This window comes from Mauremys reevesii, linkage group 1, assembly GCF_016161935.1.
Source record: "Mauremys reevesii isolate NIE-2019 linkage group 1, ASM1616193v1, whole genome shotgun sequence".
NCBI classification, from domain to species: Eukaryota; Metazoa; Chordata; order Testudines; family Geoemydidae; genus Mauremys; species Mauremys reevesii.
Window position 1 is genome coordinate 249,715,407 of NC_052623.1, and position 15,169 is coordinate 249,730,575.

Consider the following 15,169-nt stretch of genomic DNA (forward strand, 5'->3'; position numbering starts at 1 on the left):
TACTTCCCTGGGCTGGCGGATGGAACAAAGACATTTCCAAAAGTGACCATGACTTTGGGGGCCTCAATTTTTGAATGCTCAGCTTGACTCACCTTAACAGGGCCTGCTTTTTCAAAAAATATTGAGTATCTGTCTTCTGGAAATCTGGCCAATCTAAGAGGTCTCAAGTTGGGAACCCACAAATTGTTGCACCCAAAATCTCTTGTAACTTTTAAAATATTTGTCCCAACAGGTAAGCTCTCAATTTTCCAGCTTTGGGAAGAAAATGAGGGCCAGGAAGGTCTCTCTGGTAGAGAAAGCCATCATTAGGAGAGAGTCTGAGGAAGAGTGAAGGAAGAAAGAGGGATAGAGGGCAAGAGAAAAACAGGGCTATTAAAGAAATCCTTCACAAGCAGGAGCATTGGGCAGAGGCACTCTATTAACACCAACCCATAAATATCCAAGAAAGAAGCTTATCCTAAACAGAGAGCCTCTCTACATATACAGGAGGGGTGCCCAAAGTGAGGCTTGAGGGTCACATGAAACCTGCAGTCTTAGAGTGCACCCTCTTTGTATGGAGGCCAAGTTTTTGCTGTGGGAGTAAAACAACAAGCCATTCCTATTAATCGCTCAAGGAAGACAGAAGTAGAAGCAACTGTTATGGTTGCATATGCATTTGTTTGTGAAAAACAGATTTATGGCGTGGGCCATATATTTTAGGCTTGGCCATTAGTCTTCTGGCAAGTCAATGTTGTGGCCCCTCAGTACCACAACATGTGGACACCCCACTGTACGGCATTGTTACTGTGGATGAAAGTGGAATAACTTTTGTGATCAGTGAGACCGTTTGCTTGTGCTCTCCAGTTTATTTTTATTTTTTTGTTATTTTTCGCCACCGTGCCAAATCCTGCTAATGTGATCATAAAAAAAACCCCAATAAAAATCCAGCACTTTTTGGAAAAAATAAATGCTGTGGAAACAGAGAGAGGTATATTCTGAGAATCAGATCATTCCCTTGTGCGGAAAGCCTTACTAATTCAAGCCTGAGCGCTGTAAGAATAAAGGGTTAGAAAGCACAACACAGCTGGTGAAAATTTGGGGTTGCAGTTCTGCATTTAACATTTTCCACTTTATGGCAATATCCCTGTACTCCTCACCACATCTTCCTCATCGGGCTTCATAAGGCTGTGGAGGGATGAGAAAAGCTCACAAAGCATGTCAAGGCTGTCAGCAAAGTAAATTATATCTATTGCTTGGTTTCTTCTCCAATTTGATTTCCTGACAGGAGTTTCCAGGGTGACTGTGAGCTCTGGTTTCAAGCTCATTTACTGAATCATCTCAGAAGTATGATTTCATAGATTCATAGGCACTGACGCTGGAAGGGGCCTGTCAAGACAGCACATCTGACCTGCTGCATCTAGTGCATGATACCCTGTGTTATTCCCTAGGATGGGTCATCTAACCCACATTTGAACATTTCCACTGATTCAAACTCATTGTGCTGTCTTGGTGGCTGTTCCATTGTATTACTGCTCTTAGAGTATTTTCTCATTCTGTGTAGGGATTGAGCCAACCTATGAAGTTTGGTCCTCTTAAATTTGAGGGGGATGAAATCCTGCATTCCAGTTCAGGTCTCTCTTAGATGGATGGGCTGAAACCCTGGATCTGATCTTGCTTAAAGTCCAGGAGGGTTCAGATCGAGTGTTCTAGCTCATGTCCATCTCTAATTATATCCAAGCTAAACCTGCCCTTCTTTACTTTATAACTATTACTTTATAGTCAGAGCCTCAGTTCAAACTGCCCTTGCAAGTACTGGAATGTCATGTTTTCAGAGATTTTGGCCAGGAATTCGGAAGTGTTGCATGAATTATGTGAAACAAAACAAATCCCTCCTCACTGAGGTAGCCTGAATGGCTCTTTTAAAAAGTGGTTATTCTGCTTGATCCTAGAATTCAAGCTGCAAGGACCGGACTGCATGCAGATCATCCCAGGGCCTGATTCTCCATTACTCTGCACCATAAGTAGTTATTTGCACCACTGCAAAGTGGGTGCAATCATTCTGATTTGGTAGCATTTCACACCCACTCTGCACTCACTTTGCACTAGCGGAAATGATACCTTGAAGTGCAGCATAATGGAGAAACGGGCTTCCAGAATTAAGAGTATGTCTCTACTACAGAGACTATGTCAGTATAGCCCCATAGTTTAGAGGCAGCCTACAGTGACAGCCTACAGTGTAGGAATACCTGACTGAAGATCCGATGAAGTGGGCTGTAGCCCATAAAAGCTTATGCTCAAATAAATTTGTTAGTCTCTAAGGTGCCACAAGTACTCCTGTTCTTTTTGCGGATACAGACTAACACAGCTGCTACTCTGAAACCCGACTGAAGAGAGGAATCCCTCTTCCATTGACCTAGCTATGCCTACACTGGGGGTTTTGTTGGCATAGCTACGTTGGTCAGGGACGTGTTTTTTTTTCACACCGGTGGCCGACATTGATGTAACTTTTCAGTGCAAACCAGGCCTAAAGCTGCACACAGCAGTCTACATGCAGTGTGTCCCATAGCTCAAGCTGCAAGGGGCATACTGCATACAAAGTTTAACACCCATTCTAGGTATTAGCCTTACTCTATAGCATATTAACTGATAAGTGACACCTCCCCTAAAGGAGAGCAACAAAACTGCTAAAAATAATTAAAATTAAGCTCTGTTAAGAGAACTGGATCTGTTCAGTCTGGAGAAAGATTTGGGGGGAGCCGTGATAAATGTCTACAAATACTTACATGGGATGTTAAAAAGTAGACAGGGATTAATTATTCCCATTATCAAAGAGAGTACAAGAAATAAAGAGCTACAGCAGAGATTTTCTTTAGAATAGAGAAGGGGAGCAATCTGTAACTTTTAGATCTGGTCTTCCTCTGAATGTTCCTAAAATTCAATGGTGTTCTGAATGGGATTTGGTCAGACTTGTCCCTACTTTAAAATGTCATAAGAGCAATTTAGGCAATGGAATGAGCTGCCAAGACAGGCCAATCTTGTCCTGATAAACAGGAAATAGTATGACCTCTCCCAATTCCTTCCAACTCAATTCTATGACTCAGTGGCTGGGATACTTCGGGTGTCCAGAATGTTAGTACCTCGGAGATTCAAACCTCCATAGTTCATAGGGAGAAGTTCTACAATGTAAACCAAAAAATGAACCACCTCCATCTGGCTCAGCCAGTGTAGGAGATGTACTACAGTAAGCTGGAGCTAAGCTAGAAATCACTCTGGTCCTGATTCAGCAGTCTGTCTCCATTCAACAAAGCACCTGATCACATGCTTAATTCGGGCATGGCTTCAGCCTGATTGGCTTCAATGGGACTTAAAATTAAACATGTGCTTAAGTCCTTTGCTAAATAGTTATGGACTTCAGCAGATAAGTACATTTTTTGCTCAATTGGGGCCTCTTTGCATATGTTACGCTTAGTAATAATAATAAATAGTAGGGTGACTATTTTCTCCATATGTCCCTGAATACGGTACACCTGGTAAAATTACTTGTATTCAAGCGAGTTCAATAGCAATCAGAACTATGCAGTACAAACATTCAAATTAACATCAAGTTGACTGAGTCCCTGTTAAAAAGAAATACTGTGTAGTTGGATTCTTTTAATCTACTTTCTTATCTTTAAGGCTTTAGGGTTCACAAGGGGAGAGGTGACACACACACACACACACACAAACTCCCGTACACCTCTCTCACAGAGGGCCGCTCTCGGCCCTCCATGGCTGGCTGGGCACCTGGGATGGACCTGCCTCACTTGGTACCTGGCACCACATCTTCCTGCGGCAACATGTGAGGGGGGCAAGTGGGGTCACATGCCTCCCCTCCCCAGATTTCTGCCAGGGTTCACACCAGAACATGGCCAGTAGCAGCCTTTTGGCACTGTGCAGGAGGGAAGGGACGGGAGCTGCTTCCAGCCACAGAGGAGGAGCCAGGGAGCAATGACCTGGCCTGTGTCTTTGCACAGCTCATCTCTTCCCCCCCCCCGTCCCCTCCTGCACTCCCCTGTGGCTGGAAGCAGCTTGTCCCTTCCTGCCTGCACAGTGTCAAAAGGCAGCTAACACCTCCCGGCTGTTGCTGGCCAATGACATAACCCAGCCACATCCTGTCCCCTGGCTACAGCATGGGCAGGAAGGGGTTAAGCCCTAAGGATGCATTGTGCATCAGAGCCCAGGGAACCTGACTGCAGGGGCTTCAGCCCCGTGCTCCCTGGGGGCAGGACCTAGGGAGAGGGGCAGGTGAAGAAGGTGCTAAGCCCCCTGCCTGGGGTGCTGTTGTGGAGCCTGCAGGTTCAAGGCATGAACCGGCTGGAAATCGCTCTCCCTGCCCCGCTCCAGAGCTTAGCTGTAGGGCAGAGAGGCTTCCCCATGCCAGTGCTGTGTGGGGCTTTGGCACATGCAGGGCTCGGCTCCTCCTGGCCAACGCTCCGGGCAGGAGGGTCTTGGGCTTTCCCGGGGGACAATGGAGGAAGGAAGGAGCCCGCAGGCCAGGCTGTTAGTGAGCTGGACACTCCAACCAGGGGCTGGTTCTCCACACAGCTCTGGGAGCGGGATGTGCCCTGCCGGGGGGTGGGATATGGAAGAGCAGGGGGAGGCGAAGGGGCAAAGCAGGGAGAGGACAGTGAGAGAGGAAGCACATAATGGGCCGATGGGTGGGCAGCAGAGGCAACACATAACCGGCCCTCACCTGGTGCCTACCCACACCCACCAGCCACTGCAGCTCACAGCACACAGCCAGTGCCAGCTGGAAACGGGATGTGGGGGAGGGCCTTGCGGGCTGAGAGCTGGCACGCAGCAGGGGCTGAGCTGACGGACCAGCCGGGGGAGCGGCCAGCCCTGCCACCAGCCTTGCACACCCACACCCATTGTCGGCCACTGGACCCCCCCACTCACCGCTGGTGAGCGGGAGGCTGGCGAGCAGAGATCTGGCCAGCAGCAGGACCCTCCAGTACTGATGGGGTGAGGGTGGGTGGGAGAGAGAGAGACAGAAAATATGGGACAATGTGCCTGTTTTTAAGAAAAAGTCGGGACACCTGCAAGAGGGCTTAAATATGGGACTGTCCCTTTAAAAACGGCCTGATTCTGGTCACCCTAACTTGAGTTAACCTCACAATCAGAGTCTATCCTGAATGGTGTTGAGTATTCACCACCACTGTTGAAGTCAGAGGGAGCTGTGGGTGCTCAGTGCTTCTCTGGATTTGTATTATGAACTATTTATTTGCAATATTTAAACTACCAATTTCCTATGTCGTCTTATTTGTAATCACAAGGCCCCTTCAGTATCTCCCTTGCTAGGACAACTTTACCAAGTTCAGAAAGTTAAAAGCAGACTCCACATGGAATGCTGTTTTCTAACACAGGGCCTCAGCAATTCTACTTTTAAAGATAGGGGACTGTTACTATTTCTTAGGGCTTTAAAGGTTATTTAAGGAGCCAGTGGGATTTTTGCTGGACATTGCCACCCAAGTGACAGCACTGGGCTCACATTTTCAATGCATGGAGGATGCAGAAGGCATTTGGGGCTTACTGGGCACAGTTCTGCTCAGATTTACAGCCTGTGCAACCTCACTGTCTTGCATGCAGAATTTGGACCATAGTAAATTAATAAAATAAATAATAATAACAACAACAACAATAATAATAGCAAATAAAGTCATGTTAAACTATAGAAAGAAGGGCATCATTTTTTGTAAAAATTCAAAGGAAGCCAACCTATTTGCACACACTATCCACTGGGTGAGAGAGGAGCTTAGAAAGCTTATTGATTTTAATGACATTACTTTCAAAACATTTTATGGAATGAAAGTTTACTGATTTGAACGCCTCTGACACTTTTCATGGGCAGGCAGGGATGGGCAGGGAAACACTCGTGTGAGATGGAAGGGACAGGCTTCATTAAAGATGAGAAAAACAGCACGTGTGAGAAAGGATGCAGGAGAGAATGAGGTTAAAATCTGCAATAACGCCTAAGTGTCTTTGAAGTCTAAGTTTCATGAAACGCCAATTGGACTTAAGTTCCTAGGTCACTAGTGAAAATTTTACCCTGATTGAACAGGAGATTCGCAAATAACTGCACTCTGGTACCAGGGTGGTGTTGGATCTGTCAAAAGACTCTAGACAGACAGACTTCAGAAGTTTTCCTAAGTGGCTCGCTGTTCTTTCAACACCTGATTCTGAGAGGTGTTTGAGCACCCTCAACTCCCATTGACTTTAATAAGAATTGTGTGTGCTCAGCACCTCTCAGAATCTGTCCTTAGTGGAGGGGAAGGGGGAAGCAGAACTGAATATTACAAGGCACTTAGCAATGTTCAGCCAAGGAAATTGCTCAATTGACTGAATATTTCCAACTAACTAATTCTGCTCAACTGTCTTGATCTACTGAGCTTTAGGACAGATGCTTTCATTTTCAGACTTGAAGGGAGAGAAAAGCAAATTGCTTACCTGTAATTCCTGTCCTCAGAAGATAGTTATTACAATAGATCCCATCCCCAAATACACTCTTGTGGGTCCAGGTCTTGTGCATGTGACTGAATGTGGAGCATTGAGAGATTAGGCCAGGATTTTAAAAAGTGGGCGGTGAAGTCCTGATACTATTGAAGTCAATGGAAATTTTGCCATTGACTTCAATAGAGCCAGGATTTCACTCTGGGTACCTAAATTGGCATGATTTTCAAAGTGCCAAATACCCAGCAGCTTTCTCTAAATTTGGCTGCTCAGCACTTTTGAAAGTCAGGTCAATTATTCAGGTGTCTAAATAATGGCCTAAAATTCTGACTTTTTTTAACCACTGCCTAGGCATAAGCCCTAGAAATTGTCTGCACTTTTCTTGACATACAAGTTAAAATAAAAAACAACACACATTTCTCTCCATCGTTCTCCGGAGAAAGTGCGTGAGAGGGAACCTATTATACTGGAAAAACACCAATCTCTCTTTAAAGTTGAAGCTATATTTCCAATTAAATCAAATTTTGATTCCCAACCCCCGAATTTGACACAGGGGCTCTTTTAAATAGCCTTAGTGCCATGTGTCACCTACTTGACCGCAGAATAGCCACCAACAGGCTAACTCTAAGCAGGGGAAGAAAAGTCTTGTGGTTAACGCAGAGACCTGGGAGCTGAGAGATTTGGGTTATGATCCAGGCTCTACTACAGACCCAGCAACTCATAGAATTGGTTCCCAAAACCTACCCATATCCTATGCCACTTTGTAAAATACTTCACCCATTCCAGAGGGTTGGAAATTTTGGAACCCTGTTAACTCTTTACTATTCAGAATGTTAAGTCTCTATGTTGCTGTAGGTATCTTAAAGCCAGTATACCTTTGCTCTTCGGTTCTGTATATTCTACTGCATAAACCCGTGCATGTTGTTTAAGACATCTGCTGACACAGTTGAAATGTCAATGTTTATAGGGTTTCAACATGCCAACCATTATAGCTATAACACTTGTCATAGATGTGTACAGTAGTCACCCTTAAAAGTTAGCATTTGCTAAACAAATAGCCCTCTTCTAAGTAGAGCGAAATAACCATGGCTTCTCAGATACTACTGTATGGCAACTGACAAACACAGACTTCTTAATGGTGGCCAATGTATCTATATAACATGACAAAGTCAAAGGATGGTGTGGCTACAAGGGCACAGTTAAGATTCTTTGGACCACCTTAACCCTAAATGTCCATCATTTCTGGTGTTTTTTCTAACGTGTAACCTGAACTTTGCATTACCTGGCTTTCAGAAGCTGATGGTGTGGGTTTTTTTTAGTTACAGAGATTTTCCCCTTTTGTTATTGATACTATATTTACAACCTTAATTCCAGCTTGTGAGAGAGCAGAGAAACGGCCATCCGGCACAGAAGGGGTTAAAGAAAACCTTTGGCTTCAGCTAGCTCAGCTCCACTATACCTGTGGCCCATGCCAGACCTGAAGTGGGGAGGAGTGAAGAAAAGAAGGGAGCCAGGCTCAGCTGGGGGCTGACTGGCGAGGAAGCAGGAGCTCTCTGCCTGCCTGAAGGGACAGATCAGGCAGCTGCTTGAGGCAAGTAAGGCTCCCTGCCAAGGGGAGGCTGCAAATAAGCCCCAGTGCTCGGGGCAACTGGACTAGTGGGGCCATGCCCCAAATTGAAGAGACTGGTATGAAGTAGCCCAGGGAAGTGGGGCTTAACTCCCTGCTGGAATGAGAGACCCCATCAGCCCTGTTTAGGGGTTGATCTATACAGGGCCCTGGGATGAGACCCAGTAGAGAGGGAGGGTCTGGGTCCCTCTACTACGGCCTCGGGCCTTACAGACTGAAAGACCAGTGATCTAGCCACTAGGCTGCCCGGCCACAGAAGACCCTATCATCGAGCTTAATTAAGATTTTTTGTCTGTGAATAATTTAGAACTGAGAACAAGAACAACATTTTTTCCCCTTCCAAAGCAAGTGTTCTATATATCCACACCCTGACGACTAAGAGCTCCAGAGTTGTCCTGAAAAACTAATACCCAACACTTTGTTATAATTTGAGGCCTTGATATACTATACTGTATGAAAGGAAAAAATAACTTCAGAAAGTAGCTCAAACCAAACCAAAACCCAACAGCCAAAAGCTAGGTTGCTGTAGGGAATCCATGAAAAATGAAGCAATCTGTAGCAGTCACGGTAGAAGAGCATTTATCGGTGGCTATATGCTTTTGGCTCCTAATAGCAGGTGAATAAGAACTGATGACTGCATCCTGAGTGTTTCATACCCTGTCATGTGAATGATGCAGGGACCCAAGAGTGCAGAGACTCGGGGATGGTCTATTGTAAAACCTACCATTAGAGAAAATAATGATAATTTGGGAGATTCATTTCATATGAATAAACAGTGTACAATACCACAAGTGCATCACTATTTATTATTGATTGTCTTGTTCACCTTGCTTTGGATTCTCTCAAGTGAATGGCCTGTGAGTCTCCCTCAAATACACAGAGATACAGCTCTCAGATACTACAGTGATGGATACTATTGAAATATGACAGACAGATATACTCTTTGTATCAAATACCGAGAAATTTTGCCTGGTTTCTTTTCTGGTTTTAGTTTTTTCGTCACTGTTTTTGTTAATGTATATTCTTGTTTCAAGTAAATCTAATTTTCATTTTGCAAGACCCAGATTGCTCTCAAATATTTTCATCTCTGTCTCTTATCTTAGTCACCAGGAGGGAACTGGCATTACAAAGTGAATCTACATTTAAAAGGGTAAAAAGACCATCATTATCTGTGTGAGTTCCATCCGTGTGCAATGGACTCTAAATCTTCAGAGAGAAATATTTTAAACTCTAACCCAGTGGCAGTAGTTTCAGGATCAAGTTTAAAGGGAGATGGGGGGTGTTGATTAACAGCACAAGCTTGCCCCAATCCAGATCTTTTCCCCATTTTCCTTAGAATATCTTGTGTCAATTCTACCGTGCACTGAGCCTCAGGTTCTATCTATATTGAAATTCCTATCATACTGGGGGAACCAGATGTAATGTGGAAGTCTCTAAACATAGTTATAATCCAGACTCTAAAGTAGTCAGGATTAAATCATGTTTTAAGCATGTTCCTGGACCATGCTGCAACCCTGCAGAAGTCCAAGGCAGTAGCATAGTTCAGAAGCCCAGGTAGGTCCAGTTTACAATGAAAGATCAATCCTTATTTTAACTCTTGTCGGACTACCATGCTGTTACCGGGTCCCCAAACATAACAGGTATTACAGCATGGGACCTAAAAAAGCTGAAGGAAGCTGAATGCAAGTCTCCAAGTTAGGAGAAGGATGAGGATGACAAGTTAATTTTAAGGGTAACATCAAGATTAAACATAGAATTTAGGTCATGATTAAGATAAATATGCAGGTCATTATCTAGATCAATATCAGAATTAGGATCAGGATAAGAATTAGGGTCAGGATGAGGTTCATAATTAGGATTAGAGTGTGGATCTAGAAGGATTTTTTGAACTTCCTTATGAAATCCATGGGGCTCTTCATTCTAGTGCCTTTGTTAACAGAACATGGTTATCTTTGCGCATTATAAATATTGCTGCATTAGTCATTTGGATTTGTGTGAGATGGTTCACACATCGGGAGGGTCACTCAATGACACCCAGCTGAACAAAGGTACATTGCAGATTCTCAAACAAAATGCCATCTGCCATCTCTTAACATTTTAATATAATAGAAAGTTCACATTTAAATTTTAAAAAAAATGACAGCTAACAGCTTCCATGTCATCCCATTGACACATTAAATTAATTAAAGCCATTTATTATTAACCCTCCCATTACCACACATAACCAGTGAGCAAAACAGAGATCAAGTCAGAGCCCCATATTCTCAGCATGGCAGGACAGGACTATTGGTCCCAGGGATGGGTCATTTTCGGATACGTACCCAGTACAGTACATCTGTCCAGCCCTCCATAGTGATGCACTGAAACACAGTTAACATGGCAAAGGCAAAGTTGTCGAAATTGGTAATGCCATGCTTGGGCCCCTCCCATCCTGGTTTGCACTCAGTGCCATTCTGGCACTCCCGTCCATGCGCTGATAGAGGGGCACAAGGAGAGGGGTCCTCTTCCGCTGGTGTATCATAAATGATGGGAAAACAAAAACGAGAGAATTATTAAGTACTGCATGAGTCACTGGAAAGGCAAAAGAAGGATACTTGCTTTTTAGACCAGACTTTTGCAGTGCATTTGACACATTATTTGAAGACACCACCAAAAATTGTATTGGTTTTAACCAGGTGCCAGTGCATTTTTTGGTTTGGCTTTTTTATTTTGCAGAGGATAGACAAGCTACCAATTATGACCATCAAAACTGTCATTTACATTTTTCAATACACATCCTTCCACAAACAAGAATCAGTGCACTCATACATAAGGAGACGTTAGGTTACGTCTATTGCATTTCTTGGTGTGCGCACTGCAACTGATTTTCCATTTCCATATTCACGGGCAGTCTGAGTTAACTTAAGGTCACTTATGCCCCCTAGCACTGAACTGACTGAAGCTCTCTTCCTGTGGAGCACCTTACCTCTAAAGGAGCCAAACTTCAGGCTTCAGTGCTATGGAGCTGCCAAGGGACGCTGGACTAATGTTAAACTGCTGTGATGCATTTCTGGAGCTTAGAAGCTTTGTGGAATGTTACCCACAGGTCCTGTGGTGCTCAGAAGCTCTGCAGGACCGTAACTTCTGATAAACCACCTGCCTATTCTATATAGGTTTGGGGGTTCTCCCAATTTGTAAAATTAAGGACCCAAGCTACATGTCTGTTCCAACTCTGTGGTGCATTAAAAAAAGCCCATGACTAACATTTTAATACATACAAATAAACACAAATACTAATATTGGGATCCTAGTAATACGTAATGAGAGTGATTGATCAGTAAGAGCACAGTCCTGCTGTCCTTATTCAGGCAAAGCTACCATTGAAAGCAGTGGGAGCTTTGCCTGGATGAGGACCGACCGCAAGATAAAGCCCTATATTTAAAATAGATATGTGAGGGTTTATTTTGTTTGTTTCTATCTATTTTGTTTGTTCCTACTATCTATCTCATGAGACAGCTTGTTCTTGTGAGATTTCCAAAAGTTCTGGTAGTGTTTACACCAAAGTACATCAGGAGTAGCAAGATCAGAATCAGGTGCCTCTTCAGTAGTTACCATAGAGAAAGATAATATATATATTAACAGAGTGTAAAAAATCCATGGCAGGTCATTACAGTTCTAGTACATTTTCCAGCAATTGAAATTTGCTGATCTTATAAGAAGGTAGAAACTAGAGAACTCCTGTGGCAATTTCCCTCTGTATGATAATTCCTTGCTATATGCTCGTGGCTGAGACAGAGTCATTAGTACCCAGCATCTCACAGTGATCACTGGTGCTCAGGTCAAATAAATCAAATGATAAACAGCAGATGTGTGAGTGACAATCTACTGGATTTTCTTAGGAGGCATTTCCTGATGGATTTCGTGTGCAGGATTCCTCCCATTAATTCATTTTTACTTTCAGAGTAGCTGCCTTTCTAACCACAGCCACATCCTGAGAGAGGAAAAGGAAGGGCTGATCATAGATTAGAAACTCCTCTGCCATGATAGTAGTTATTAAAGTTTACAGTATTGTATATTTGGGGACTGAAGTCGTTATAGAATAGGTGAGTTGTTCAACTCTATGTTTCTGACTCAAATACAACTCAGTCTGTTGGTGAGAAAGTCATTACTGTCTTATTGCTTTTGTCCATGGGAAATGAACTGGAGGTCTCAGCCCAGCTGCAAATGGCAAACATTCATATGAAATAGCACCACCACGCTCAGCAGGAATTGACAACTCTGCCGGAAGTCTCAACAGAAAGACCAATGACTGGATGGTCTGTGGAGACTGAGCTAAACGCTCACCCTTATAGCTGGTTTCTCCATATCAAAGCTGAGTCCTGTTTAATGGGGCTGAGTAGAAGGAGTTTCCATTTTTGATCCCCATATCGTACGTGTTTTGTGAAGAGAGAGAGAACTCCTATTTCTAGTGCTGGCACTCTGGCACCTTTCAACAGTGCTAAATTCATTTAAATGTTCTAATTCAGTTAAAGTTACATTATGTTGGGAAAGCCTCACTTTGAAAATATTTGTATGTAGGCTGCTGTTCCTTCCCTCTCACTTGTGTATCTGTGCAGAGAGTGCCTTTAATATTGCTGCTTGGTCACACCCTTGCAACTTGGTCCTCTGGAGGCAATCAGCCTGCTCTCTCTCTGTCCTCCACAAGCAGAATGCCTCCAGCAATTGCTGTTGGTGCAGTGCTCCTCCACGCATACTCTAACATGACAAAGCCAGTGACGGTGAAGCCCATAAAGATGCCCTAACAAGCATAGCTTCTGCTTCCTTCACTCACAGGTCCACAAGGACTCTGAAGGATGAGGACTTAGAGAAGAGATGAGGCTTAAAGAGAATGACCGAGGAAACAACCCAATTCTGGTGATGAATCAACTGGGAAAACAGAGAAGGAGGAAGGAACTGGCTCGCATAAGGAAAATACAAAGGGATGTTTCTGTTCAGTCATTCCTTTGTCTGCATTTGTTCTCCTTTGGCTGTATTTCTAATTACATTGTATGTTGATGGACAAATATCCCTCTGTGGAACTGTTTAAAGACATCTGCAGCTTTTTCTGATACAGTAAACAGAAAAAGTGTGCAAATTGCCTTAAATACCAAGGGCCACATGTTCTCCTGTTTGGGGACAGAAATAGAGCTGGGCAAAATTTTTGGCCTGCAAGTTTTTCCCAGTAAAAAATGCAGATTTGGCAATACTGAAACTTTTCATAAATTTAGTCAGAATGCTTTGGTAAAAAAAAAACCCTAACAAAAAATTCTGAAAAAAACCCAACATATTTCCTATCAACATTCCTGAAATGAGATGCTTCAATTAAATGACTTGCTGTTTTGAAATTTCCTTTAGTTTAATTTTAATTTTTATTAAAAGCTCAAAATCAAAATGAAGCTTTTGGTTGACCCATTTTTTTTTTTTTTTACTTTTTGATTTGTAAGTTTTTTGAAAAAAATTGGTTTTGGTTTGACCCAAAACTAATTTTAAAAATAATTTAAGTGTGCCACTAAACCAAAAAATCCATTGTTTTCACAGCCATAGGCAGAAGCCCACAGACACATCTGCAGAATGGGCACTTCACACTTCCCTAATGCAGCCTCACAGGCATGGCCTACATTGGGAAAATGCATTGTGGCAGAAAACATGTTCACTAAAACATTTTAACTATAAGGTTGTTAACCATCATTTTTCCCTCAGTGTGGACAAAGACAGTCGTGTTTAAAAATGTGTTAGTTGGTGATGGTTGGCTCTAGATCCTTCTAAACCTGGAAAATCCCATTAAAACAATTGCAAAAATCAGAGTGTAGGAAGCTCAAGCTTCCGCTTAGCTCAGCAGTGAGGGGTGCTATATAAATGTGTAAATTAGACAAATACTGTAGTAGACTGTTCTTTTTGGCTCTAAAACTGTCTATAGGGCCACTCACACCAGCATCACACAAACACACACACACCAATCATGAAATTCCCAAAACAGCAAGAAGGAAATTGTGAAACTGGCTAAACCCAGCGCAGCATCTTGGAGCAAAACCCTAGAGTTTTTGCTTCCTTCTAGCTGGTAAATCAGCAACACCCAAGTACCTCCCTGCACTATCAGGGCCAAATTCATCGTTGCGCTACACCTTGTATTGTCATATATATACACCAGTGCACAGATACTGCCAGCTGGATGTTCAAACACTACAAGATCATAATAGTAGCATTTGACACCCTCTCCATAATGAAAACTGGAAATTTATTTGTATCCTTTGTAAACTGGTGAAAAGATAGAAAACAAAGGGTAGCAATAAATGGTCAGTTTTCAGAATGGAGAGAGGTAAATAGTGGTTTCCCCCTGTGGTCTGTACTGGGACCAGTCCTATTAAACATATTCATAAATGATCTGTAAAAAGGGGTAAACAGTGAGGTGGCAAAATTTGCAGATGTTACAAAACTACTCAAGATAGTTAAGTCCCAAGCAGACTGCGAAGAGCTACAAAAGGATCTCAAGAAAACTGGGTGACTGGGAAACAAAATGGCAGATGAAATTCAATGTTGATAAATGTAAAGAAATGCACAATGGAAAACCTAATCCCAACTGTACATATAAAATGATGGAGTCTAAATTAGCTGTTACCATTTAAGAAAGAGATCTTGGAGTCACTGTGGATAGTTCTCTAAAAACATCCACTCAATGTGCAGCAGCAGTCAAAAAAGTGAACAGAACGTTGGAAATCATTAAAAAAGTGATAGATAATAGGATAAATCCATGGCATGCCCACATCTCGAATACTGCATGCAGATGTGGTCACCCCATCTCAAAAAAGTCATATTGGAATTGGAAAAGGTTCAGAAAAGGGCAAAAAAAATGATTAGGGGTATGGAACGGCTGCCATATGAGGAGAGATGGGACTTTTCAGCTTGGAAAAGAGATGCCTAATGATAGAGGTCTATAAAATCATGACTGGTGTGGAGAAAGTGTTATTTACTCCTTCTCATAACACAAGAGCTAGGGGGTCACCAAATGAAATCAAGAGGCAGCAGGTTTAAAACAAACAAAAGGAAGTATTTCTTCAC

General features: G+C 42.9%; 1 protein-coding gene across 8 annotated transcripts in view; it reads right to left on the minus strand.

The window, feature by feature from the left end:
* CACNA1C (calcium voltage-gated channel subunit alpha1 C) overlaps positions 1-15,169 on the minus strand; it is a 638,168-nt gene that overhangs the window by 202,626 nt on the left and 420,373 nt on the right. For all 8 annotated transcript variants that reach the window (XM_039546114.1, XM_039546165.1, XM_039546156.1 and 5 more), the window contains one exon: positions 10,417-10,604. In XM_039546114.1, the coding sequence (XP_039402048.1) occupies positions 10,417-10,604 (188 nt within the window). The remainder of the gene's footprint in view (positions 1-10,416; positions 10,605-15,169) is intronic.